Here is a 26,572-nt window from a genome sequence, read left to right on the forward strand (position 1 = left end):
ACAGTAGAACATAAATGCTGGCTTTGTTCATGTATTTCATACATGGCAGCAATCAAACTGATTCAAGTCAACACAGTATCCAAGGCAAAACGATGTTGCCCACCATTCCCCTCACCTACATTCTTCCTCGTGGCTTAGTTTGACTAGGTAACATGACAGTGCTGATAGCATGGTTCTCCTAAGACTTCCCGCAGATTTTGCTTTGTTACAAAGTCTTTCCAGTTTTACTTGTTTGCTTGAGTTGAGCGATCTCAACTCTTCCTCTGTCTTTCATCCAGCTGTCTTCACACACACATACAATTCACACACATATGTTCTGCTTTTTTGGTAGTATTTATTAGGAATTTCACTTGTCCTTTTAATCATGCTAATACATTTATTCAAGGGGTGGCCAGGTGTTTCTTTAATAGTGTGGTGTTACATAAATATTGAGTAGGTCTATCCTGACCCTATCTTTTTCATAATCCTATAATTTTTATTATGTGATTTTGCAGATCATACTAGGAATACATTTATCTCATTACAGCAGAAAAATCAGTAACAACTTGCAGGTTACTTATTAATTGTACTTATCATTATAGAATTATACTCCAAGTTGTAGACTGCCCTCATGAATCCAAGGTGCACAAATGGAGATATCAACGGCCTACTAAACTCATCTACTTAATTTTACCTTTGCATAGTAAAACCAGCACCAGTCATACATTGCATCACCCCTTTAAAAAATAGGCTTTCCACTTTTATTTCCTTCTAGACAATTACTGAAAATATTTCCACAACAAAAGCACTTAATAAAACTTTAACTTGCTTTCACTGAAGCTTATTTTTGTCATTTTTAAAATATATATATATCACTAGTACCTGGTTTGGTTGCAATTAAGAAATTGACTCCCATTCTCCCTACTCACATACATATATTCTCACTCTCTGTCCTCATTTAAGTAATTTGTGGTATTTAAATTTCACATTCGGCGTGATCTAAAATCTTAGATTCTAGTAGGTCAAACTGCTGAGAGTCTGGGATTTTAAATATAGCGAAATTAAGATTCCAAGAGGTGAATCCCTCCTCAAAAGAGATCTTAGATCACATTAATTTAATTAACCCAGAAGGAAATGGAGATTTTTTTTTTTTTCAGAAAGGCATCTTTTAAATTCCTTCTGAGAGGATACAAATGTGTATCTATTGTTTTAGGAAAGCAATAATTCTTTAACATTATTTTTGTATAACCACCTGAGTTATAAAATGAATTTAGAACACTCATAGTGAGCATGGAATTGAGTTTTCTAAGAGCAAGCCCAGTTTATCCTGCATGAGCCAAGCATTGCATTAGGCAACAGTAGCGGAAAGCTGGAGAAAGCCCTTGTTTTTAAGTAGACGCTCAGAGGGTGATGATAGAGACATTTCAGCATGTTCTCATGGAGACATGCACAGAGTGCTAAGGGATGGAGCAGAGGCAGAACCTGTTATCAAAGAAGGAATGCTTTAACCTCCATAATCAGAAAAATGCCTTGTGGATTTTCTTGTTTATCTTTTCTTATGCTTGCCTGAAATTTTAAAATTTTTATTCATTTGAACATGAAATAATTTTTTGAGTCTCTGAATAGAGTGATGGAATGTTCTGTATCTTGATCTTCTTAGTGTAGTATGCCCAATTCATCAAGCTGTACACTTGAAACTGGGGCATTTTACACATATAAATTAACCTCGATTTTTAATAAACCCATCAAAATGTACAGTGCTACTCTTTTTACTTTGGAAAAAATTTAACCTCTTCCCTTTGATGCCCAAGGCAACAGTAAATACACTGTAGAAAGAAAAAGACTAAAGCATGATCTAGTGGGGTTTTTTTTCCTTCCATAATAATTATTTTATTTTCTGTATTCTCTTCCAGCTGTGGGTCCGGATTTTTCGAGAACCCTCCTAAAAAGAGTAACTCTTGTGAAAGTGGGAGGTGAAGTTGTCATTGAGTGTAAGCCAAAAGCTTCTCCTAAACCTGTCTACACCTGGAAGAAAGGAAGGGACATATTAAGAGAAAATGAAAGGTATTATCTTGAGATATTTTTAATAATTGATTATAATAATTTATTTGTCTGTTATTAATAGTTCTAGAGGGAGAAATTTACCATCTGCTGTTGATGGACTAAATGTTAATCAAAGATCTGAAGTTTTGGAAGAGTGTGGAATTAAAATTAGCTGGTCTCTCTAATCCTTCTTGTTATATTAAGATTCTCCAAAACCATCCCTGCAAAGAGAGATTTCATGATCCCTGTTGACTGTCAGAGCTGCTCAAAGGTGAGCAGCTGGAAAAACCTTCCTTTAATTTTAGCCTAAAAATTATTTGTTGATTCACCCACTTTTCTCCATATTACTTGTTTTCCTAAAACAAAGAAATCCAGTGTGTCTTTGCGGTGACAACTTCTCAAATATTTGGCAATGGCTATTATGTCTCAATAGCTTCTCCTTTTTTTTTTTTTTTTGAGGCTAAATATTACTAATTCCAAAACTCATTCTGCATATAACATAGTTGTGATTATTTTAGTGACATCTTTTTGAAACAAGTTATTTTTTCTTTCTGACATATAAACTCTTGTGTATTTCCCTTTATATGTGAATTACACTTAGAATGCCTGCTGTTTATACAGTGCAAATATATATATGGGTTGTTTGGGGTTTTAGGTCAAATTACACCAAATGGTAGGTACCTGTAAGACCTTTTCTTGGCTGTCACCCCTATAAAACATCCCCCATCCCTTTCTGTAATCTACTCAATCTGTTGGAAAATGGTAATTATGCATGAATCTATGTCAGAGCATTTACTAGCTGTATACATAATGATTTTAATTGATGCTAAAGGTCAAGTACTTGAGGTTCCGAAGTGGAAGCCAGTAAAAATGTATCCGTATCTACCCTTTACACCTGTACACCTTTGGATTTGCATATGCAAATTAGATCCTTACGCTGATGATGTTGTGCTTATTAATGATTTTTGCAAACAAACTTGATACGGTTTATAGATGGTGTATTCATACACATATTAAATTCATAATATATATCCTTCCTGATTTCTATTATATAGAGGAAGCAATGTATTTCACTGAATATTGGCATGGTGTTCAAATTTAAAGACATACTTGGAGCTTGAGAGGACAGGTTCTTATTTTGTGACCTGAGGGTTTATTTCCTGTTTTACCTCAGTATTTCCCCAAAGGTGGTATGTAAGATTACTTTTAATAATTATGCATTTACTTTGTTTATTAAAATACAGTTGAAATATAACTAATATGTACCACATATAATGCTTAGACTAAGGCTACATTGTAAATTTTTAGTTTCTCAATGATGTAAAGAAAAAGTACTTTAAAATAATACAAGTAATAGACAGACATGTCAAAATCCATGAATAAATCAAGTTAGAGTAAGATTACTGTAGCAAACAACCTAAAGTGATTTAAAACAACAGAAGTCTATTTGTAATTCACACTGTGTGTCCCTCGGGGGTCTGAGGGTGGCTTTGCTGCCCTCAACAGCCAAGGCTGGTAGAGTAACATCCTCCGCAACATCAGTATTGCAGAAGGGAAAGAGAGTGGCCAAACATGCACGTAAAGCTTTTGCCCAGACGTCAAACACTTCACTTTCACTCATGTTTCATTAGCCAAAACAAGTCACATGGCTCTTCAAATGTTCACTCCGGCGAGGAAATACAACCTTAGTTTGCGCCTAGGGGGAAAAAAAAAGACCAATGACCTAATATTTTGAACAGTATTAATGACTACTTACCACTGCTATAGCTTAACCATTGTTATATACTGATCAGATTACCTTTGGGAAAATGGTATGTTAATATCAAGAACTCTACCTAACAAGTGAATTTCATGGATTGTTTCTACCACTTGACTTACCACAAAGCTTGTCTCTCTCCAGTTCTCATTCTTTCCCCTACTGATTTGATTAATAGGGTTCACATATTGCTTCAGCATTTATATTAACTTGGTTAATTTTTTCAGCATTTATATGGCACTAAAGATGTATTTAACCAAGCCTTGCTCTTTTTCACCTCTACTGCCAGAGTCACCAGGAAAGACCCTAACTCTCAGTATTAGCACTTCCTCCTCCACATGGGTGCTGTGTTCTCACAGCTCTGCTCCTTCCTCCTCCTCACTCAGATTGTATTAAGCAGACAGACTGATGTGGGTAATGTACATGAGTCCCAAAGCGGGCCAGGTGTAACATTAAGGGGAATGATGGTGTGCTACATTCAAGGGACACACCTGCCACTAAATTGGAACATTATTGCTGCCATATGGAGATGCCAGTCAGCTGCCTCCCTATCTTTCTGTTCTTCAAGAGAAGCTAGAAATCAGGGCTTTTATTTGAACTCTCTTGACTTTTTAATGTTGGCAACTCATTTTTTATAATTGTAATGTTATTAAAATATGGGTCCATATACCATGTTTACTCCATGAGTCACTGGATTTTAACTTCTGAGAAAGATATGTACTCAGTTGTATATCTCATAATTTCTAAAAAGCATGAAAAATAGAAAAGATTTTAATGTTTTCTCACTGGAAGAGAAGAAATTTTGCCATTTTTCTCCCTTTTTTTCTGGTAAAGGAGAAAGACTATTAAATGCATGAGCAAAACAATTCATAAGTGAAAAATTTTAAAACTCCAATTTTAGAAAAAGATTGAGAGTTTTAGACCAACACAAAAGGCACACTTCTTTGTTCCCAGTGCTGAGTTATAGTTTCTAGTACACAGATTTATTAGCCCTAAATATCTTTTGAGATATGGACTCTTAAGAACCAAACGGCAAACCTTTAACTCTTGAGTAAAAAGTTACTAATAACCTAAGTACAAAGTACTGGTACAGTATTTTGATGAAACAAAACTTTATGGTCAAGCACCCCTTTCTAGTAATGTTCTCCCCAGAGTCTGTGTTTAGACTGATTTTGCCAAACACTATTTAATAAATGAACTTTAACTTTTGTTTTAACTAAACAATTGCCTACAAGCAAATTTATAATGAAAGTATATGAAGCAACGGTTTTAAGTTTTTTATTTTATTGATCATATGGTGATATTGTAGTTATCCCAGGGGATATAGACTGAAAAAGATTGGTTTAATGTAACATGTGAACTATTTAAAAAGTATGTTTGTATGTACTTACTTTGGTTTGTCATACCTTTAGAAATTTAAAGCATATTCACAGTAGCCCTCTCTATACAATGCATCTAAATGAAAGATTTAATTTTTAACTTTTATAGCTTTGTAATTATGTATATAAAACATTTCTTTTTGTCTTTTACACATTTCCAACTACCAGAGTTTAGGCAATATCAGATATTTAAAACAGGTATGATATGTCACAAAGCCCAAGTACTTGAGTCTTCAGGAAACACCTATTGTGACCATCAAAGCAGCAAGATTATATGGTTTAAGTGAGCAAATAAGCCAACTAACTGAATAAGATTGATAATTTTGTTTACTTTTAGTTTCCAGATAGAAGGCACTTGGAACAGATGAGACAAGTTGATTAGAAACAAAACATCTGAGTACAAAAGTAGCAGAATCATTGATAAAAACCTAGGATCCTGTATTGTAAGGAGCCTGAAACCATGTTTCAACCAGAATGGGCTCTTTTGGTGTAAGTGACAGAAACACAGGTCACGGCTGGCTTCAGTACTTTGGCTCATGCGTCTGAGAAGGACAGGGATGACCTGACTGAAGGTGCAGCAGGGTTCAGGAACTCACACAGGGGCATCAGGACTCTGGCTTTCTTCATGTGTCACCAGCCCTGCCTTCTGTCTTGACTCCACCTTCTAAAAGGCTCTCTCTCCTGTCACTAGGATGGCTATCAGTGGCCCCAGGCTGCCGCCTTTTCTAGCTTCTCATAACAATTCCAGAATCAATTTTCATGTAATTAAATAAACCTGCTTTGGTCAGTGTTCTCCCCTGATCCAAGTATATTCAGGGAGGATGTGATGCCCTGTCTAGGACAATGTGATTCACTGATCCTCAGAGAGCACATGAGGAAGCCCCACTTTAAACCACATGGACTGAGAAGGGTTTCCCCAAAGAAATTGAAGGTTCTTACTACCAGAACAAGAGGAAATGAATGCTGGACAGAAAACTGTGCCAAATTCCTGCTGTAGTCCCAGAACCCACCTTCCAGTCCAGGGTGGGGGATCCCCACAATGGCTGGACCCTTATCCTTCCCTAGCCACCTCTAACGATGGAGACCTAACTAATTGTTAAAAGATTTTTTTTTCTTCATAAGCTATGTCCTTGTAACTTCCACTCATTGTGTTTCAGTTCACTTTCTGAAGTTATCTTGACAAATCTGATTTTTCTCCACCCCCAACCCTTCCCTTTATATAGACTGGCAGGCTATAGTCCTGCCCTCTTTCATTCTTTTCCAAGCCTACATGTCCCTGATATTGTTCAGATGACAGTATTCTCGCATCCTCTCACTATCCTGATCATTTCTTTCATTGTCTTTCTAAAAGTATGCCCCCTAGAATTAAAAGCAGTATTAATAAAGGGAACAAACAACTTTATTTTATCTCTGTAGAAAAGTATGATAATTACTGTTATATGATGTCTCTGAAGAGGAAAAGTTACTTCAGTGACCTTAGATTAGTAAGGCAGGCAAGTGTATATAATACATCACAGAAAGACCACTCACTCCCTAAGGTTATTTTTAAAAATTATCTTAGTGCTTAAAGGGGTAGATCTAGTTGACTGGAAAATTCACTTAGATGAAATATTTTACTTCTCACTGAAGCTGAAGAAATGAGCGAAATGTTACTCTCGTTAACTGTGTAAATAAAGACTTCTTAGTCTTATTTATGCTTAAGAATTTCTCTCCTCCCTTTTAGACATTAGGCTAATAGATTATGTCAAGCTAATGGACAACCACTGATACAGATACACCACTGAGTGTGGCTGGAAAGAATCTCAAACTTACAGCCTGTATGTCATGGGCACAGTTTCAGAAGAGCAGCGTGACTCTTCTGTCAAACTAGCCCACTCCAATTTTGTTCAATGAACCAAGAATGCATTGGGTACTAGCCATATATTAGCCCCTCTGCTTGTTGCTAGGGATAGAGAGAAAGGGGAGACATAAACCCAGCCCTCAAGATGCTCACTAGTGCAGGGACCCAGCAGCCAAATAACAATATGTTTTTCAGTAATCGTAGGGCACATGTTATAAAGGTGATATACTGAGAAGGAACATTGAAAAAATGTAGGCCAACAATAGATTGTGGAGGCCTTGCATTTTACATCTACAGAGCTTAGACTTGAACTTGAAGACCCTGGAGAATTGAAGGATTTTATGCAAGCAGTGCACCGTCATACAATACTGTGAAGGGGCTGCTCTGCCTGCAGTACAGAAAAGAATCAGAGGAGCAAGTTTGGAGAGACAAGCAGACCAATTTCAGGAAACAGTCTGGGATGGAGATGAAAAGAACATTGACTTCAGTCTCGAGAGTAAAGGAAGGAAGACCGACAGGCTCTTAAAAGGGTAAAATTCGAAAAGATTTAATGATGTCGTAAGTAGAAAGATTGTATGAAGAAAGAGGGGGTAAAAATGGCTCCTGGGATTCTAACGTGAGCAGCCGGTGCCCAGTAGGCCAATTGCCACAGTAGTCACTACAAAGAGAGCAAGTCTGAGAGGAGAAAATAGATTAATATTAACACGTTGAATTTGAAGTGCCTGCAAGTGGAGGTGTCACATTCGAATAAGAATTCCCATTCAAGTATCACCTACTCAGAGAAGATTTTCCCTATGAACCCGTTGAAATTTGTAAAATTCCCATCCTCTTTACCTGCTTTATAGTCTCCGTAGTTCTTATCACCATCTAACACACTACATATTGATGAATTCCCCACCCTCCACCCAATCAGAATGTAAATTCCACAAGATCAAAAATTTGTGCAGGTGCGTGTGTGTTTGTGTTGCATTTCACTTAAACAATACAGTATTTTACAGTCCTGGAGATCAAAAGCCTGAAATGGGTCTCATTAGGCTAAAATCATGTGTTCCCTCTGGGAACTTTAGATAGGCATCTATTTCCAGCTTTCCAGAGGCCACCTTTGTTTTTGGGCTCATGGCCCCCCTCCTCCATCCTCAAAGCCAACAAAGATGAATCAAGTTGAGCCTACCCACATGACCTCCTCTTGGGCCTCCCTTTTCTTCCTGTGGTGACAGTGGGCCCTTTGAATGTATTTTGTTCCATTCTATAGTGGTAGCATCTAGGACAATGCCCAGTATAGAGTAAGTACTCAGCAAATGTGTCCAACAGGAACTTGAAATATAGGTCTGAGTTCAGGAGAACAATGAGACCTACATATCACCAGTAGATAAGACGCAATGGAATGGGCAAATTCATCCAGACAGAAGTTTGTCAAATAAGAGCTTGTGAATCAAAGGAAGAAACGCTGAGGAACAACCATGTACACAGAATGGTGGAAACAGAGCCTGATGGAAGGATTAAGAAAGCAGACCCAAAGGTTTAGAAAAACAAACAGAGGAATATAACAACAGATACCAAGGGAGCAGAAAGGTTCAAGAAGGAACATGCATTTTGTGCCTTCAAGATATCCAACCAACTAACAGCTCAAAGATGACCACTGGGTTTAGGAACCTTGACGTCACCTTGGGCAGAACACTTTCAGACCACTGTGGACCTCTCTTGAAGACAGTACCAACATCTATATTCTTAGGGATTTTGTCACAGACTGTAATATATGTTTAGGTTTGTCTGATCCCCACAGTCTAATCAGATCAAGTCTAGCATTCCTTGAGAATATACAACCCAAATAGGAATAAAATTCATATTCATGTTTCTTGCCTAGAGACACTAAAGTCTGCCTCTGAGGTAAAATTAGATCATGGCTCTAATATGCCTCTTCTCCCAAAGGCCTTTGGAAGAGTTGAAATTCATGTAATACATGGAGGCAAATCCCAGCACAGGGCTATAAAACTCCATGCTGTATATGAAGTGTGAAAGCCTGGTCTGAAGACTCCAGCAGTCTGGGATGCAGAGCAAATGTGATGGCAGGTATTTGCCCAAAAGGCCGATCGAATCCTAGTGTGGAAAGCAGTTTATTGCTTCAGGCATTCTGTTTCTCTTCTGGAAGCACAGTGTCTATATACGTGCTCTTAATGAGAAACCTGCATTCAGGATATCTCTTACAGTTGCTGCAGAGCTGTATAGCTCTGTTATTAGGAATTCTGCCCTGGGGAACAATTATGTTATTGCAATAATTAGAGGCAGTTCATCTCCATAATAATGGAAATCCTGCCTTGGAGGCAAAACAACATCAAAGCAACATGAGCATCATTGCTCTAGATAGAATCTGTTGCCTTGCTTATTGGTAGTACTATATCATTTTAATTTTGCATGTGCAGTTATAGAAATAGAGCTTATTCTGCTCTCCAAATGCAGACCTAGAACTTTCCTCCATTGCCTCAGTTGATCTCTCCTAGAGCCATGGACAAAATAGTTATGACTTTAAGTCCCCTGAAGTACAGTTGCAGAAGAATTTAGAGAGATGTATTTTTAAACATTTGTAATAATATCAAACCCAGTGGTGCAGGAGATGCCATGAACTTCTCCTCAGCCACAAACCTTTTGTACCTCATGTACCTCAGCAGAGTATGTCATGTTGTAGTACAGTCAGGGGTTAAACTGATAGCCAAATTCAGGCAGGGACTACTACTAACAGTTCGACTCATGTGGTCATGGTATTGGTTATGCCTCAAGACTTGCTGAGAAGAGAACTGCATTTTTATGTAAAAGTATCTAAAATAAGGTCCCCAATGTAAAGGCTACACTTGATAAAAAAAAAAAAATTTTTTTTTCCAGGTGTGTCTTACATTAATCCTCTTTTTTGTTAGTCAATTCTCTGTGTCCCTGTACTCATTTCTGTCCTCATTATCTCAAAGCATAGACTTTATAACTATTTAACCTAACCCCTTAACTGGTCTATTTGGAATCAGCCCTCACTCTTATCTTCCACAAGATTTGACTTCCTATATCACGTCTCTGATAAATTCAATCCAATAAACATTCATCACACAGTTCCTTTATATAAGATGCATTTGAGATTAGGAACATAACCTAATTTAAATTCGGGTTCTATGGGTGTCATAAAAAAAGGGATGCAATTTTGACAGTGGTTTAAAGGATAGAGACTTTTCATCTTATTACAGTTATAAATTTTATTTTTTAATATTATGTAAAATATTATTCCATAGCCTTCAACACACATACACATGTAGGCAGGCTTTTTTTTTTTTTTTAAGATTTTATTTATTTATTTGACAGATCACAAGTAGGCAGAGAGGCAGGCAGAGAGAGAGAGAGAGGGGGGATGCAGGGCTCGATCCTAGGACCCTGAGATCATGACCTGAGCCAAAGGCAGAGACTTTAACCCACTGAGCCACCCAGGTGCCCCACATATAGGTGATTTTATGTATATGCCTAGAAGGAATTTTACCAAAATGTCAGCAGTAGTTTCCCTGGAAGTTGGGACTCTGGACTTTTCTTCCTTGATTCTTTAATCTTCCCTCCTTCCTTTTTTTTCTTTTTTCTTTTAAGTTACAAGTTTTATATTTATGAGTATGATTATTTCATTAATGTTCATTTCCCATAACAGGCTGAAGGGGCTATGAGGAAAGGCGCCATACATGTGTGTTTGAGCACATGTGTGTTGGAGTACCCCAGCTTCTGGTAGTGAAACTAAAATACTCTAGATACTCCATATTTGTGTCTAAACCTTTCCAAGTCATCTGATGTTTGAGGGAGACGGGTGGAGAAGTTGGTGGTGGTATAGGTAAGTGGAAGGAGTGCAAGAATGAAACATATTCAAACATATTCAAAAGGAAAATAGAGATGAATGAGCAGAGAGAGATGGGGTTGTAAATTTTCTTGGACTTAGGCTTCAAAAGGTCTTGCATGGAAATCTGAGGAGTTTGCACTTCACTGAGGGGCACAAAGAGTTAGGGAATGATTTTGGCATACATCTCCAGGCTTTCTCTTGTTGCTTGTCCTTGATCAGTTGAGTTTGGCATGTACTCAGGTAGCATGTGTTATGATTTACTGTGCACCCATCTGGAAAATCACTTGACCTTCCTAGAGCATTGTTTCTGCATCCTCAAAGTGGAGATCCAGCGGTAGTTTCCAAATTCAGGTCTGCAGACCATAGCTAGGCTGACTGCTGCAGAAGCAACAGAGGTATGTTTAAAAATGAGAATCCCACTCCTCTTCCCCAAACTTTCTGTCTTAGGAATTCTGAGATGAGACCCAGGAACATGAATTTGTCTTTACATTTCCCAGGTGATTCTAATGCACAACCAGGTGTGATGCTGTTTCAGTAGCTTCCCATTGATCTCAGTACAAATAGCCCATCATGTGACCAGCGAGACACGCCCCCCCCCCCAACCTCTACTGGTCCAGCCTGACCTTGCCCTTCTTCCTGCTTTCTCACTTACTTGCCCTTAGTCTTACTTCTTGAGTCATGTTGGACCTCCTGTTACCTCTTCAAATGGCCTTACTCCTCCTACAACAAAGCCTTCAAACATACTGTTGTCTCTGCCTGAAATGCTCTTATCCAGGACTTGACAAACTATAGCCCACAGGCCAAAATCCAGCCTGCCACCTGTGTTTGCACAGCCTGCAAGCTGAGAATGGTTTTCCATTTTAAATGCTAGGAAATAAATCAAGAGAAAAATAGCATTTTGTGACACATGAAAATTAGATGAAATTCAAATTTCAGCGTCCACAAATAAAGTTCTATTGGACACAGCCACACTCATTCATTTACAAATTGTCTAGGCTGTTTTTGCACTCTAAGGGCAGGGTTGAACACTTGCAACAGAGACTGCCTGGCCTGCAAAGCCGAAAATATTTACTTTCTGGCCCTTTACGGAAAAATTTGCCAGCCCCAAAGCCAACTCATGGAGCATTGCTGACAATACTGGGTATGAAGACATTTTCCTAGGGGAACTTGGGTAGCAGAATTGGTGAAGCTCCTGGCTCTTGGTTTCAGCTCAGGTTGTGATTTCATGGGTCATGAGACCGAGCCCCGGAAAGGGCTCTGCACTCAGCATGGACATGGATTCTGACTGATTTTCTCTCTCCCTCTCCCTCTGCTCCTCCTCCCTCCCTGAAATAAATAATCTTTTTAAAAAATAAAAATAAATAAATTATCTTCCTAGTGGTAGGATCTAGGACCTTCCCTTTGCTTGGTTACTTTTATTTTTATTATTTTGGTTTACCATTCCTTTTACTCATCCTTTGTGACTTAACCTTTTCTTTCTTTCTTTCTTTCTTTTTAATTTAAATTTTAGTTAGTGAACATACAGTGCAATATTGGTTTCTGGAGTGGAATTCAATGATTCATCACTTATAATACCCAGTGCTCTTCACAAGAGTCTTCATTAATACCAACCACCCATCTAGCCCATCCCTCACCCACCTCCCTCCATCAACCCTCAGTTTGTTCTCTATCATTAAAAGTCTCTTATGGTTTGTTTCCCCCTCTCCATATTGTCTTCTCCCCCCTCCCATATGTTCATCTATTTTCTTTCTTAAATGCCACATATGAATGAGATGATACTTAACCTTTGATTGAATTATAATTTTCACTGGGTCCTTCTAATACAAAATAATGTGAAATAAATTTGGTTGGAGGCCTGAATGCTCTCCCTTCTTTCTCTAGAGCAATGAGCCCCAACTTATGCTGGGAGAACTTTTCCTGCTCCCAAAGCCTTGAAGTCCCTGGAGAAATCAGAGTAGGGGAAGGTTTGAAGGTGAAAACACAGAGGGTGAAGGATGTTGGAATGGAAGAGAGTAAAGTATGAACCTGAACCTTTTCCCCAAATTTCTAGAAAACCAGTCAAAGAATGAAGGGATAGAAAATCTTCATCCTTAGTTGAGAATCTGTGCTCTACATAGACTGTTTTACATAAGGGTTTTCATTTTAATTTCATGATTATAAAAAATTATAAATGTCTAGTGCAGTTGAGCAAGGAGAGAAGATAGCAATCATGACTTACTTCCTAGAGTTTTATAAAATTCAGCTGTTGTGACAATATATACACACATGACACAATTTGGAAACCATTAGGGAAATTTAAGTTAACATAACAGAACCTAAACAAGAGTACACAGCAGTGCTTGGGGAGCACACAGGGAAGAGACTCTCAGGGTCAGGCAGAGTCTGGGAAAATTGGCTTTGAACAGGAAGTAAGTTTAAGCAAGATGAAGTGATAGACTTGTACAAGAAATGAGGTAAGAGGGATCCAGCCAGGTGGAAGACTCGGTATCTATAGAGTTGAGATGGAAGAAGTGGAAGAAGAATCAGTAGGGAGATGCTTCAGATTCTTAACAAGATTATGATTAACATTACAAAATAATGTTATTGAATATAAAATAATAGCGACAAAAACACTGTGATTCAGCTTTACTCAGAAGAAGCTCAGATATCTATAGCTAGTAAGACAAAATGACTTTGATTCCTTTTGTATCACCAGTGTATTCATGAATAAACCTTGGGCTTTGGGAATCCTTGGGGATTTGGGATACTTATTACTTTGGCTCTTTTCATGTATTTTTTGGTTACTTATGACCATCACTTTTAACCCGTTTGCTAATAATAGTACTAGCAGCAACAATACCTAGCTTTTCTTTCAGTGTTTATGATACCCTCTGCTAAACACTTCGTGTATGTTCCCTTTTAGTCCTCAGAACAAATCATGAGATCAACCCTTTTGTTAAGCCTGTGTTTTAGATAAGAAAACCAAGGCTCAAAGGGGGTATTGTTGGTTGCAAAGCTCAATGGTGGTTTTAGAGCTGGGATTCAAATCCAAGTATCACTTATGCCAGGGTTATGTCTTCACCAGCTTTGCTAGAATAAGGAACAAGTATTAGATCCTTCTCTCTACTGCAAAGAGCTCATGAGATCTGGTGATAAGTTAATAAATTATTAGCAAAACTAAAGCACTGCTTTCATTACCTCTCTTTCAAAACAGTGGAATATTGCTGGCACCTTTAATATGGACAAGGTGACTGGCCAGAAGAAGCTTTTACTTTTGCTTCATATTTTTAATAATATATCGGCAGCCTTCAGATCCATGGCTTTATAGTTTCCTGGGAGGAAGGAGGCATGGTCTGATTTCAGGGCTGGGTTAGAACCATCTAAGTCCCTTGGAGAAGAGGTAAATTAAGTCCTTGAACTACCTCAGCAGTGCCTTTGTTCGGAGAAAATAGCTCTGTAGCGTCAAATGGATTTAAGTGATCATGAAAATATTCAAACCAAAGTGGCATGTAATTAAGAGCAATTAGAACTGAAGTGATGTGACTGGATATTAAAACCAGACGTGCAGTGTTTGTGCCTTCTCAGTCGACACAAGGCAGATAATTTGGGCTCCTCCTAACTTTGTCGTCTCTAGAAATAAAATCTGCTAGACTGCTCAGATGTATAGATGCTATGTAAATATTGAAGGTCTAGGATCATACACTGTGTTCGACCCTATATTTCTGTTGTATAGTTTTATCCTCATATTTCAGTCACAGATATGCCAGAGTTAATTAGATCTCTACTAGTAAATATCCATCATGGTGTTTCTAAATCCCTTTTGCCAAATGATCTAATTAGAGCAACACTTGGCTCTCTATATAATTACAACATATGGCACCTAGAGGGTACATATAGTAGAATTATAGGTTTCCTGATGAGAAATCCAGGTGGTGGGTAAAAGACTCTATTTAACAAAGTTGGTATGTGTGTGTGCATATGTGTTTTAATGTATACAGTTCCTCCTACTCTCCCCAGAATAAGAAATATTGTGTAATTCATCTGTCTTTCCCACATGAAACAACATAATTATATCATAAAATTGGAGTTTTAAAATTTAAAGAAAAACAAATAATGGATAATATTAGCATAAATTATTTAACCCTCCGTGCCTCTAAAAATTACCATGTATTTTAAGTTAGCCAGTGCTGGAAGCAGCTCTGTGTAAATGACTTACCTATTCAATGGGACATATTCCCCCTTCAAGCAAGATCACTCACCTAAATGGCTGCTAAATATGTAACAAAAATGGGACCGAATCCCTTGGCCAATAAAAAAGAAGGGTTTCTTAATGCTTATTTATAATCTCTGGAAGAAGATAAACCAGTTTGGGTAGATGAGAAGTCCAGTTTCGTGTCTACTGAACTTAAAGGGCTTATCATGTGATGGTATTCTGGAAACCACCTGCATGGACTTGAAAGAGCTGTCTGGACACTTTCCTTCCTAGGTCCATGTTCAGTGATGTCCCATTGGTAGCTTGACATTGACCAGAGTGAGGATATGAACACCATGGAAACTGGTACATGTTTTCCACAGAGAAAGAATGCTCGGACATTAGCCAGCTCATCATTACTTGTGGAACATTGTCCAGCCAATTTGGAGTTCATGAGATGGGTCAACACTAGAAACATAGCTTTCCAACTCAGCTCGCCTTCTTTGAAATGATGAGGGTGAATAAGGTTCACTGAGAGGAGATGGAAAAACTAAAGTGTTCTGAATAGGCTCTTCAGAATTGTGTCAAGTTCATGAGAGAAAGAAACCAAAAAATCCATCAGAAAACTAAGAGGAGAACCAGGATAGAAGTGTTGTGAAATTCTAGATAAGAGAGTGTCATACACAGGCATTGTCAGATGTCACTTAGAGGTCCTAAAGAATGAGGACAACAAACTATATAATATTTGAAATGGTGATAATGAAGTCAAATGTAACCTTGAAATAAACATTTTCAATAAGAGCACAAGCCCTACTGGCTGGATATGCAGCTGGATGTAGAACTAGTTTTTGCAGATGTTACGTAATCAAAGAAGAGTGGATTATTGGAGGGGAGTGACATATTTGTGGCAAGGATCTTATCTGGAAGGAGAACACTGGAGCATATTTATAGTCTGAGGAACTCACACTGGTAAAGGAGAAGTCAAAGATATAAGGAAGGGGAGATGATTCTCAAGGAGACAGAAGGATGTTGGATCTGCAATAAATTGTTATGGGACAGAAGATGAACTTGTCTTCTCTGACCGTGGGGAAGAAGAGAGGGTGAGCAAGGACACAGAAATAAGTGGAAAGACAAAGTTGAGGAATTTCATATAACATGGCCTTGACCATGATCTTGATAAAATGAGAGTCAATGTCCTCTTTTGAAAGTGTGGTTGTGGGTGGGGGGCGATTGTGTGCCTGAGAGAAAGGGAGATCTGGATTGTCTTCTGTGATCAATATGATAGAAATTAGGTAAGATGTGGATTGTGCTTTTTTATATTTTCAGTTGCTTTCATACATGTTGACTTTCCCACATATTGATTTGCTCTAAAGAGTTTTATTCCAAAAGAGGTGGTTTGTTCCAAAGGATGCATAAAGTTATTAAAGAAAAAATGAGGCTTGACTGCTCTTAACACCAAGAAAAATGTTTTTCATGTAAATTCAGTATGTTCTGACCCGGGACCGGAGGGGGAGCGGACAACAATGTACTTTAAAATTACTATGGCCCTTTCTCATTTTCCCAAGGACTAACTGCTTCAGCCACCCTGCTCTTTCCTAGACCATCAAACTCTTCCTTCTCTTTCATCTGTTGGATCATTCTGTCAGCATATCTTCATCTTCCTCATCCTCTTTGCCACCTTTTCTTCTGCCTCCACTCGGTTTCTTGGCAATCTCATCCCTTCCCATGGCTTTAAATACTGTCTATACCAACTACTCCCAAATGTACATCTTCAGTTCATTGTCTCTCCTGAGCAGTTTGGGCTTAGCATGACCAAAACAGAAGTTATTGCTGCCATCAACCTCCACCCTAAAACCTGTTCTTCTCCCAGTTACATCATTCTCCCTCTTGTTGTTTAAGCCAGAAACCTAGAAATCCTCTTTTATTTCTCTCTTTCAACATCCCATATATCCAGCGCATTAAACTTAGTAAATTCTACCCCCATAGAGTATATGGAATCTGTCTTCTTCTCCCCATCTGCACTGCCAGTGCCCTGGCCCAATCACTATCCTCTCTTGTTGGACTGTTGCATCAATCCCATTGTAGTCCATGAAGGCTACTATAACTGGGTGGCTTAAACAACACACATTTATTTCTCACAGTGCTGGAGGCTGGAAGTCCAAGGTCAAGGTGCCAGCAGATTCAGTGTCTGATGAGAGCCAGCTTCCTGGTTCCTAGACAGTTGTCTTCTCACCTGTCCTCGCATGATGAAATGAGGGAGGGAGGGAGGGAGCTCTCTGATGTCTCTTGTATAAGAGCACTAATCCTATTTGTGAGGGCTGCACCTTATCACAGGATCACCTTCCAAAGCCCCACCTCCTAATACTGTCATACTGGGGGTGAGGGGTGTAGGAATACAACATAAGAATTCTGAGGGGGCACAAACATTCAGTCCATAACACGCTCTAACTGGCTGTCTTGTTCTATACTCACTCCTTTCCAGCCTGTTCTCTGTATCACAGCCAGTATGGCCTTTTTAAAATATAAATCAAATCTTATCACTAACCCTTTAAATAGAAACTAAGCTGTTGACCACAATGTTCAAGGAACTACATAATCTGACTCTTTATGAATTATTTCTGGATTTGGTTTCAGTAACCTTCCCTCACAGATCTTAGTGACAAGATGCCAAAGCTCCAGTGTATCTTCTTTCCCGTTAGATCACTAGTGCCTGCTTTTCTCTTCAATTCCTTCTTTGTAATTTGTAATTATGAATCCATGTCTTGTTTTATTTGACTATTATGTATCTTTCCCATCTGGTGTGTAAGGTGGATGAGAACAGGACTTAGTTTTAGTCACCACCGTCTATCCACCGCTAGCACAAGTATACCTCTGAGGGATTTATTCAATAGTTGTAGGATAAATGAAGGAAGAAATCAATGAACTGACAGTCTGACAGTCTCCTTTCACAAAGGATTTGAGGTTGCCTGTGAAAACAATACAAGCAATAGACAACATACAAGGAAATAATTTAGGGAGTGGGAATAATGGGAAATTATCAGTAAAAAAAACAAAGATGTCAGAAACAAAATTAGTACATAGAAATACACTCTGTATAATTCACACATTTGGATGTACTTGTCTTAGTACCTAAGCAAAGAGAGAAACATAATTAAAAGAGCTAGAATGTTTATAAGATGAAAAGCAATTGTTTTGCCTCATAGGAGAATCTTTAAAAAGTACTTTCATGAGATACAATTACTATAGTAGATACAAAAAAGATTTCATAGATGACACACAATTTTCATATAGTTGGCAAATTATACTTTGATGAAGTGCAAGTTAGTGAATTCATTTCTATGATGAAGGACCAACTATATTGTGAGGTTTGTTTGTCTTTTTTAGTGGAGAGATGTGAACCAATGGTAAAATTTTAAGTACTTACAGCAGCATTTTCTAGTTACTGTAGTGGATTGGAGGGGCAGGGAAAGGGATGATACCATTTTGTATAATGCAGTATTCTGTGATTGAGTAAGTATTAAGTATAGGGTCTATATTTCAGACCTTCTCAGAGCCTTCAGGATGTTTTTTGCATTGAAAATTCCCAAGAATTATATTTCCCAAATTTACTTGGAAATGAATTTTATTGCACAGAATTCCTCAAAGGATAAGGGTTTTAGGAGGGAAAAAAAATCTTTGGTAAACTCCGATGTAAGTGTATGTGTTCATTTACTGTAGAAATTCCATCACTAATTGTCATGACCAGAATTGTACTGAGGGCTGGTGAGAAGAAATTTCAATATTGTAATTACTAACAAGAATATGAGATACAGCTGTTCTGTTACCAGTTTTGCAGTACAGCTGTTATATTACCAGTTTTGCAGTATAGACTAGGTCTATAACTATAAAACAGGCCAAAGAGGATCATTAAGACACATGGTAGAATGCTACATTGTAGGAAGGTACAAATACATGACTTCCATGTGACAGTCAGCACACAGGCTTTGGAAGCATTTCGCCCATACCTGATTCCTGTCCACAGAGTTCAGACATGGGGAATGTTGGGTAAAAACTACAAATAGTCTCAAGTTTTTCCAGACTTATTTTTCCACAAGAATGTTAGGTATTATACCTGAATAACTGAAGTGAGAGCAGACCAGCTCTTTCTTTTGGAATAATAGCATGATGATGTGAGCCTACAGTTAGCTAAGAACAAGGCTTTACTTAACTCCCAGTGTCTTCAGGTGTGAAGAGGCTGAAATTTTGAACACAGTTAAGCAGGAATACTCAGCAATTCTTGGCAGTTTCATCTTCCTCTTTAATTTGGCACCAAGCAATTTATGTTGATTGGTAAATACTTGGCTCTAACAGTGTCGGTGGTATTCAAATCATTACATTACACATTTTTAGAACACTAGATAATAATAATGCTCACAAACCGTTTTCTACTAAGTGGCTTGGAAGTGTTTGCTTTGTCTGGAAGGAAGGCACATAGCTTACACTTTGCCTGTGGATACATGCATTTCTATATCCGACTACATAATAATGGGATTGTGGTCCTATTGTAAAACAAAACAAAACACCATTGATGAGGTATTCCTAAGATTTCTTAGTATTTCTTTCCTAATCACCTTTACCTTTATTATTCAAACAACCATGGTCAGAAGGTAAGAATGTAGCCTAAAGAAAATGAATCGTGTTTGGTTTTATTTTGTCCTGTTTCTGTTGCACACCCTCAAACATCACACTTACTGTATTAAATTTATATTAACAGTAATATTTAGAGATAACTAGAGTGGAAATTATTCTTTCCATTTTATTATTGGAAGCACTGTAACACAGAATGAAGAAAAAATTGAATCCAAGTAATAGAATTTTAAAGCTCAGAATACTGTCCGGCTAGAACTCCGTAAGCTCGCTCCTCCTCTGTAAGAGCATATACATTTGCTTCCTAATAATTCAAAGTCAACATCCATGAGGTTGGTGATGGAGCTTTTATCATTTCTGTTCCTCCATAAAGCCACTTAGCATTTAGTTGTGAACTTACAATGTGATTTTTATTTCGCTGAATACTGAACTGTATTAATCTACCAAAAACAAAGCAGAACATAAGAAAACTATGTATATGCAAATAGTTTTAAATTTCAAATGGTCTTTGTCCTTATTTAACAAATATTTAAGGAAACTGAATTGAAGTAAAAAAAAAATGCTATGAACACTCTCTTGAAGCCTGTTGGAAGCCTATTTGAGGCTTCATATCCTCATATGTAATCCTTGGATTGCATATCCCGGAAATAGACCCCAAGATGGAAAGTTGCATGTAGAAGGTTTGCTGGAGTATTCTGTAAGACTACACATGTGAGGAAATGAGGCATCAGAACTGAGCAGCAGAAGCTATCTGTCAATGCAGTTGCATTTGAGGCTTCAGCCAATCCCACTGGTAGTTCTGGAACTTGATTGACCCCCAGAGTGGTTCCATCTTGAGGTGAGGGACTGGTCTTTGAAACCCTAGATCACCCAGTCTGCAGCCTCAGCCTACCACTGGGAAGGAAGATGAATTACCTTGTACGGGCAATTCCCCCACTACAGAGGGCACTCCAGTGAGGAACATAGCTGTGAAGCCGTTAACAACCAAAACTCCTGGCCACAGTTGGGGAGGGCAGTGCATCGACCCCAAGGAGGGGATCCTGGTTGAATATTTTTTAATGTAATTTTAAGAACTGACCATGCGGTACTTAGCATGAGAGGAAGGTTTGGAACTATTGTGCTTCATCATAAAAACAAAACCAAAAAAATGTCTGTCTTAGGCTAAGTCTTACATAGGATGCCCAGAGCAATCTGCTCTACCTTTTACTTCATGGTCAAAGCATAAGTTAGAACTAACTGAGGGTCTTTCTTGGATGAGAAACAAAATAGGATTATTCTGCCTGATTTCATTTTTCCAACCCTTTCCTCTTAAGACAGACTCCGGGAGTCACCTACACAATTCCCCGGTTTTTGTACCCTTGGGGACTCTTTCTCCTAATTCTGTCCTTCCTCCTTCTTTCCCACAAGACCTGTCTCTTACAGCCCTCTGTGCCCTCTGCTTCCCAATATCTACCTCTCCTCTTGAACTTTGTCTGGAATTGTCAGTCATTTCATTCCATTTTTTTTACCCCTCCTAGAGGAAGGTATAAAAGATTTCTGATCTCTACAGAAGTCAGAAAATGGGAAGGAAGGAGGGAAGAAGTAACAAAAGGAAGGAGGAAAAACAAACTGTAAGACAATCAGACTTTTACACTGGACCACTAAGACCACTAGGACTATGCAAATAGTGAGTTTCTTTTCTCTGATTTGTACTGCACAAAGTCCCCTTTAGTTAGCCTAATTGGGTATATGCCCCCTTGCCAAGAAGGTGGGCATATGTCAAGCCTGAGAAAGAAAACTAAAAAGAAAGGAGGAAGAATCTGTTATATAAACAAGACTGCAAGTATCCACATTCATTTGGGAGTTTTCAAAAGCGAGGCAGAAGATTTGAATGCTGGAAAATGTTCTCTACTGCTCATATATGTAAGTCATAGTAAGACATGATGTGTAGGGTCCGGGGATTCCCATCTTCCTTGAAGGAAATATATCTCTTCATGGGTCTAAAGTCACCTCTGGTTCTGAGAATTTCAGGGTTAGATGAAGCATGAGAGAGCAATAGGCCAGTGGTTTTTCAACCTATTTCTACTCCCCCAGGATACCTAAGGTGTGCAACGTATTTCTGTTGCTTGAAATGGTTCATTATGCACTAATTATGGGAGGAAGAATGGTAAAGTGATGGAGGGAGGGAGCCTAGGAACATATCATGTATAAGAATCTCAGGCCGAGGGGTGTCTAGGTGGCTCAGTCAGTTAAACGTCTGCCTCTTGATTTCAGCTCAGGTCATGATTTCCAGGTCAGAGGATTAAACCCCACCTCAGTCTCTGTGCTCAATGCAGAGTCGGCTTCAGATTCTCTCTCCCTCTCCCTCTTGTTCTCACTCCCCCTCTTTCTCTTCCACTCTCTAAAACATAAATAAAATCTTTAAAAAAAAAATAAAACCAGGCCGATTGTAATCTGAAAAATCCCTCCTATTCTTTTATGCATGACTTTGGGAATGACTGATTTTCCCCCAGAGCTTTTATTAGATTTTTGGAAGAAAGCTGGGGCTAGATGACTCAGAGCAGTTCTCACAACCAAGTGTTGGCATATACATTCTCATGTAACAATATGTGCAAACTAAAGAAACTTCTTCCCATTCTTGCTTTGGCAATAGAGCTTTATATCAAGAATAGTATTTACAGTCCTAGAATGGTACAATCTGAAAGTCCTAAAAGTCATCCAGCTTTTGGTTCTCTGAGTCCAGCTTGCAAAATGGTTTTCTTTGGAAGGTACTAAGTATTAGCCAGCATCATGTTTACTTTTCTTAAATTAGGTTCTAACCATTAAAATTTGGAATATGTCATGTAATCCAGATTTCCGACTTATTTTTAAAAACTGGATGATCAGTAACAGTCAGCCTGAATTTCAGTACACAATAACTGGCCAGAGCTGAGAAAGAAGTTATCTTTTTATCAGGGCATGAAATCTTCTGTTGGTCACACAACTTTGTACCCTATATTAAGATGTAGTGTCAGTTGCCATTCATCATGGCTCTTGTGTTATTGTTTTTTCTTACAGCCGAGTTAAAATAAAAGCAACATATTTCTGGTATCTACTTCTCTATCAACAGATGAGAATAAGAAAGGTTGACCAAAGGGCCACACATTTCAGGAAAATACAGAAAGAGAGTATGTTTTCTTATGCCTGCAGTGAATATTCTTTTTCTCTTATATAAGCAAAGTGAGTCATGAAAACGTCTTCTTACCTATCTCAATCATTTCTATTACCCACCTAGCCCCTGTAGGCAGAGGCATTTGTAGATCTAGAGCGAGTTCTGTGCCGTTATTTGACCGGTGACAATTTGGAAGAACAAAATGGTTTGGAATCCCTCAGACTTGCTGTGGCAGTCAAGCCAAAGACCTATTTTCTGACACACAGTACAGTGTTCTTTTCATTTTCCTATGAATGGTTAAATACAAGAATTATTGTATTTTGTCTTCCCTGGAGATTCTGCTAATCCACTGGTGTTTTTTTCCCCCTCTTTTTGTCTTTGTTTCATCTGTCACACTGACGTGCATGACAGGTTGTCATTTATCCCTCTTCCCAGATTATATTAAAAATCTGAGCATAAAAGCTCGATCCAGATCCCTCTTCCATTGTAAATACCATGCATCTAACAATGCCCAAGTGAAGGTTTTCTCTGCCGTTTTTCCGGAGCAGGTGATTGTCAGCCTAACTTAGCACTTGAATAGATAAAACAGAGAGTTAAACTTGCCTTTTAAACTAGGAAATTATTTTATTCTAACATTACCATTCATATTAAACTCCTGCGCCATTAAAGCTGTCTCTTTTAAATGGATATGCACTGGGTACATTGTTTATTCAATTTAATTTAGGGAGAAAAAAACCTCATACAAGGGAAATGGTTGTTTGAACTGGTTTTTACTAGTCACCAGCCATGTGAATGAGTGTCCAATTAAATAGTGGCTCTCTAGGACTCGTATAATAGTAACATCTGTTATCTTAATTAAACAAGTTACTATATAAAGGCGTTTTCATGGCTCACTTTGTTAAAGCAGGTTCTGACCTAGAAACTCAAGGAAGGTTTGTTCTCTTTGTGGGATTTGGTTGTCAGTGGTGTTCCCAGTTGGTCCCATTATGTTTAGACCTGGCAGGTTTGTGATCTGCAAACATACACATATGTTCAAGCCCACAGAGCCTGGGGGAAGGATGGAACTAAAGTTCACAATGCAAAGTAGAGGAGATAAAATAGGAAAAACTCTGAGTAAAAATGCTTTATATCCATGCCAGCCTACTTGAAGGAAGGGGGTAGGCAGGAGGGGGAAGTAATAGAGAAGGGTAGGTGAACAAATGCACATTGACTCTCCATTACTTGCGTCAAGGTAGACCTGTCAGTTACCGGCCACAGTTCTATATCTGTCTCTTTGAAATCCAGGTCTAAATAAGGTCTAAAAACCAAAGTGTTTTTGTTTTTTGGTTTTTTTCTTCTCACTAATTTATTTACTTTGGGCCCTTTTGCAGCAAACTCTCTTGGTGGCAGAAATAATCATGTATTGGATTGTGAGGTAGCACATCAGACTTTTTGGAGAGATGTTATGTAAAATAAACCATGTACTGTAGTATGTCTGTAATATAAGAAATGCTGAATTCTAGAACACAACTTTCCTTGAGGGTTTTTGATAAGGGGTTATGCATTAGACCATTTTAAAGAAGATAAACTGAAACTCAGTGATATTAAACATCTTGCTTAGGGGTAGACGGCTAATAAGCTCCTCTAGTTGCTTCCTATTCACTTTAAACACAATTTGTTCTTGCCTCACCCAGGAGTGTCATACATAACCAAGCTTCTGCTTGTCTCTCTGACAATATCTGACATTAGCCAGCTTTTTCATGTAGCTATAATCTCATGGGATTTATAGCTAACCAAAGACATCAAGCTTTTTCCCCCCCCTGCCTCAGGGCCTTTGCACTTGTTTTTCCCTCAGACTGAAACACCTTTCTCATTGATCTTCAGTGGCCAGCTCCCTCTCGTCCTGCATCTCAACTAAAACGCCACTTTATTCAAAAAACCTTGCTCCTGTCATACAAACCAAAAATGATGATATCAGAAAGAGTCTGGATATTATGAAATTTATTTGATTTGCATAGCATCTACTTTTTCTTTTTCTGATAAAAGCATCTTGGTCATCCTCACAGGAAGTGCCTTTTCCCACTACTTGTGATCTTCCTGGGTCTCTCAGTTCCAGTGCTATTTTTTTCCCGTGCTGGGGGTTGGTCAGGCACAAGCTGAGCCAACCAGATCCTCTCCCTCTTCCGGAATCAGAGCTTTCCTATGGGCAGAACATGGTTAGAGCAAAGTGATTCTGATGGCAGCTCCCTAAGGTTACTGACCCTTAGATTCTACTCTAGATTCCCAGAGCTACCACTGATTACCCTCCTTCTTAAACCCTGTCCAACTTTTCCAGTTTGTGAACTACCACATAGCCTTTCAAGAAGTTAACCAAAGTCTGTTTCAGTAACATAGAACCTAAAAAATCTAACCAATGCAGGCCAACAGATGGATAATCTATAATGATACTCTGTTGTTGTTGTTGTCTTTTTTTAAATCCACCTTAGAAAAATAAGAATCAAATCTTTAATGGGATTTGGGTATTTCTTAGTTCTTAAAAATGATTATATCTTACACATTTGAAGTAGACTACTTGCTAACTTAAATATCTATAACTTTCTAGGGGGCAGTTTGAACCGTTTTGCTTCATCAAAGCATTCGCCTTTAACTTAACAAGTTGCCTACCTGATTAAATATCTCATCCAGAAGAATGGGGTTGTTGAGCATGTGGAGTAGAAGGATTCCCTGGAATTAAGACAAATGCATCTCCTCCAGTCAGCTCTTTTCTCTAGAAGGAGAGCACACACTAGAGCGCAATGCCGCCCACTCCCATGAGCATGTAGTTGGTGTTCTGGTTATGACAGCTGAATTGATGAAGTTCTTTGGATAGAATCTTTTGGCTGCCTTTGTGCAGTCTCAGGTTGTCTGGCATCTGTATCTTCCCAGGATGAGTCATTGCACTTCTCTGCGTCGTTGATTCTCGTTGAGGGAGATTGGGACAATGGGCCTGAGCCTGCCAAATGAGTTTAGGAAGTCCCTAACACATCCGTAGCTTGTTATATAAGCATCTTGTGCTCAGCAGTTAGGCCTGCCACTGTCTGTGATGAGTACATTCCCATCCCAGTGACAGCCAGATGGGGTCCTTCGCCCACTTCTATGCATGGCATTTGAGCTCAGAGATGCTGAAATAGACTTGTTCAGCAGAATAAGTGCCTGTTCCCCTGACAGCACCGGGATAGCATTGGGGCAGAGTATCAAAGGCAACATGTGCTCCGCCCCCCCAACACTGGGGCTCTCATTTGAGTTCCCCTGACAGTTTCTTGTAGGTGTGGAAGAAGAAAAGAGGCCCAACTGTTCTTGGATGTTTTGGTTTCAGCTCTACATGGAGGCCTTCTGGAATCCCTAGATGACCTAATCTTCATTTTCATAGCCTATGCTCTTTTCTTTTATAGCATTTGAAGTTGCACTTACTGGTTTCCAGTCTGCCTCCTGGAGAGAACATGCTGACTTGTCTTGGCCATTGTATCTCAAGCACTTAAAGCAGTATTTGGCACGTAACAGATACTAAATATAAATATTTATTTGTAACTTCTCACCAGGAAAGTTTCAATCCTTCACATGTGTATATCAGAACAACAAAGGCAGCTCTTCTCTCTGCAACAGCTCCATGTATTACTTTCATTACAAATCCTTTATCTCAAGTGTCACAATTATAATATATATGTATGTATACCTTTCAGAACTTTACCTTTAAAATTTTAGATGCTATTTTAAAATGGAGTTTTGTTTTGGGATGCCAGGATTTTAACCCCCAAACTAGTCACATGGATCCCTATG

At 38.6% G+C, this 26,572-nt stretch overlaps 1 protein-coding gene across 7 annotated transcripts in view; it reads left to right on the top strand.

Annotated features, from left to right (window-relative positions):
- LOC132011507 (contactin-4) overlaps positions 1 to 26,572 on the top strand; it is a 941,143-nt gene that overhangs the window by 791,385 nt on the left and 123,186 nt on the right. For all 7 annotated transcript variants that reach the window (XM_059390189.1, XM_059390187.1, XM_059390193.1 and 4 more), the window contains one exon: positions 1,893 to 2,043. In XM_059390189.1, the coding sequence (XP_059246172.1) occupies positions 1,893 to 2,043 (151 nt within the window). The remainder of the gene's footprint in view (positions 1 to 1,892; positions 2,044 to 26,572) is intronic.

Source organism: Mustela nigripes, chromosome 2, assembly GCF_022355385.1.
Source record: "Mustela nigripes isolate SB6536 chromosome 2, MUSNIG.SB6536, whole genome shotgun sequence".
NCBI classification, from domain to species: Eukaryota; Metazoa; Chordata; class Mammalia; order Carnivora; family Mustelidae; genus Mustela; species Mustela nigripes.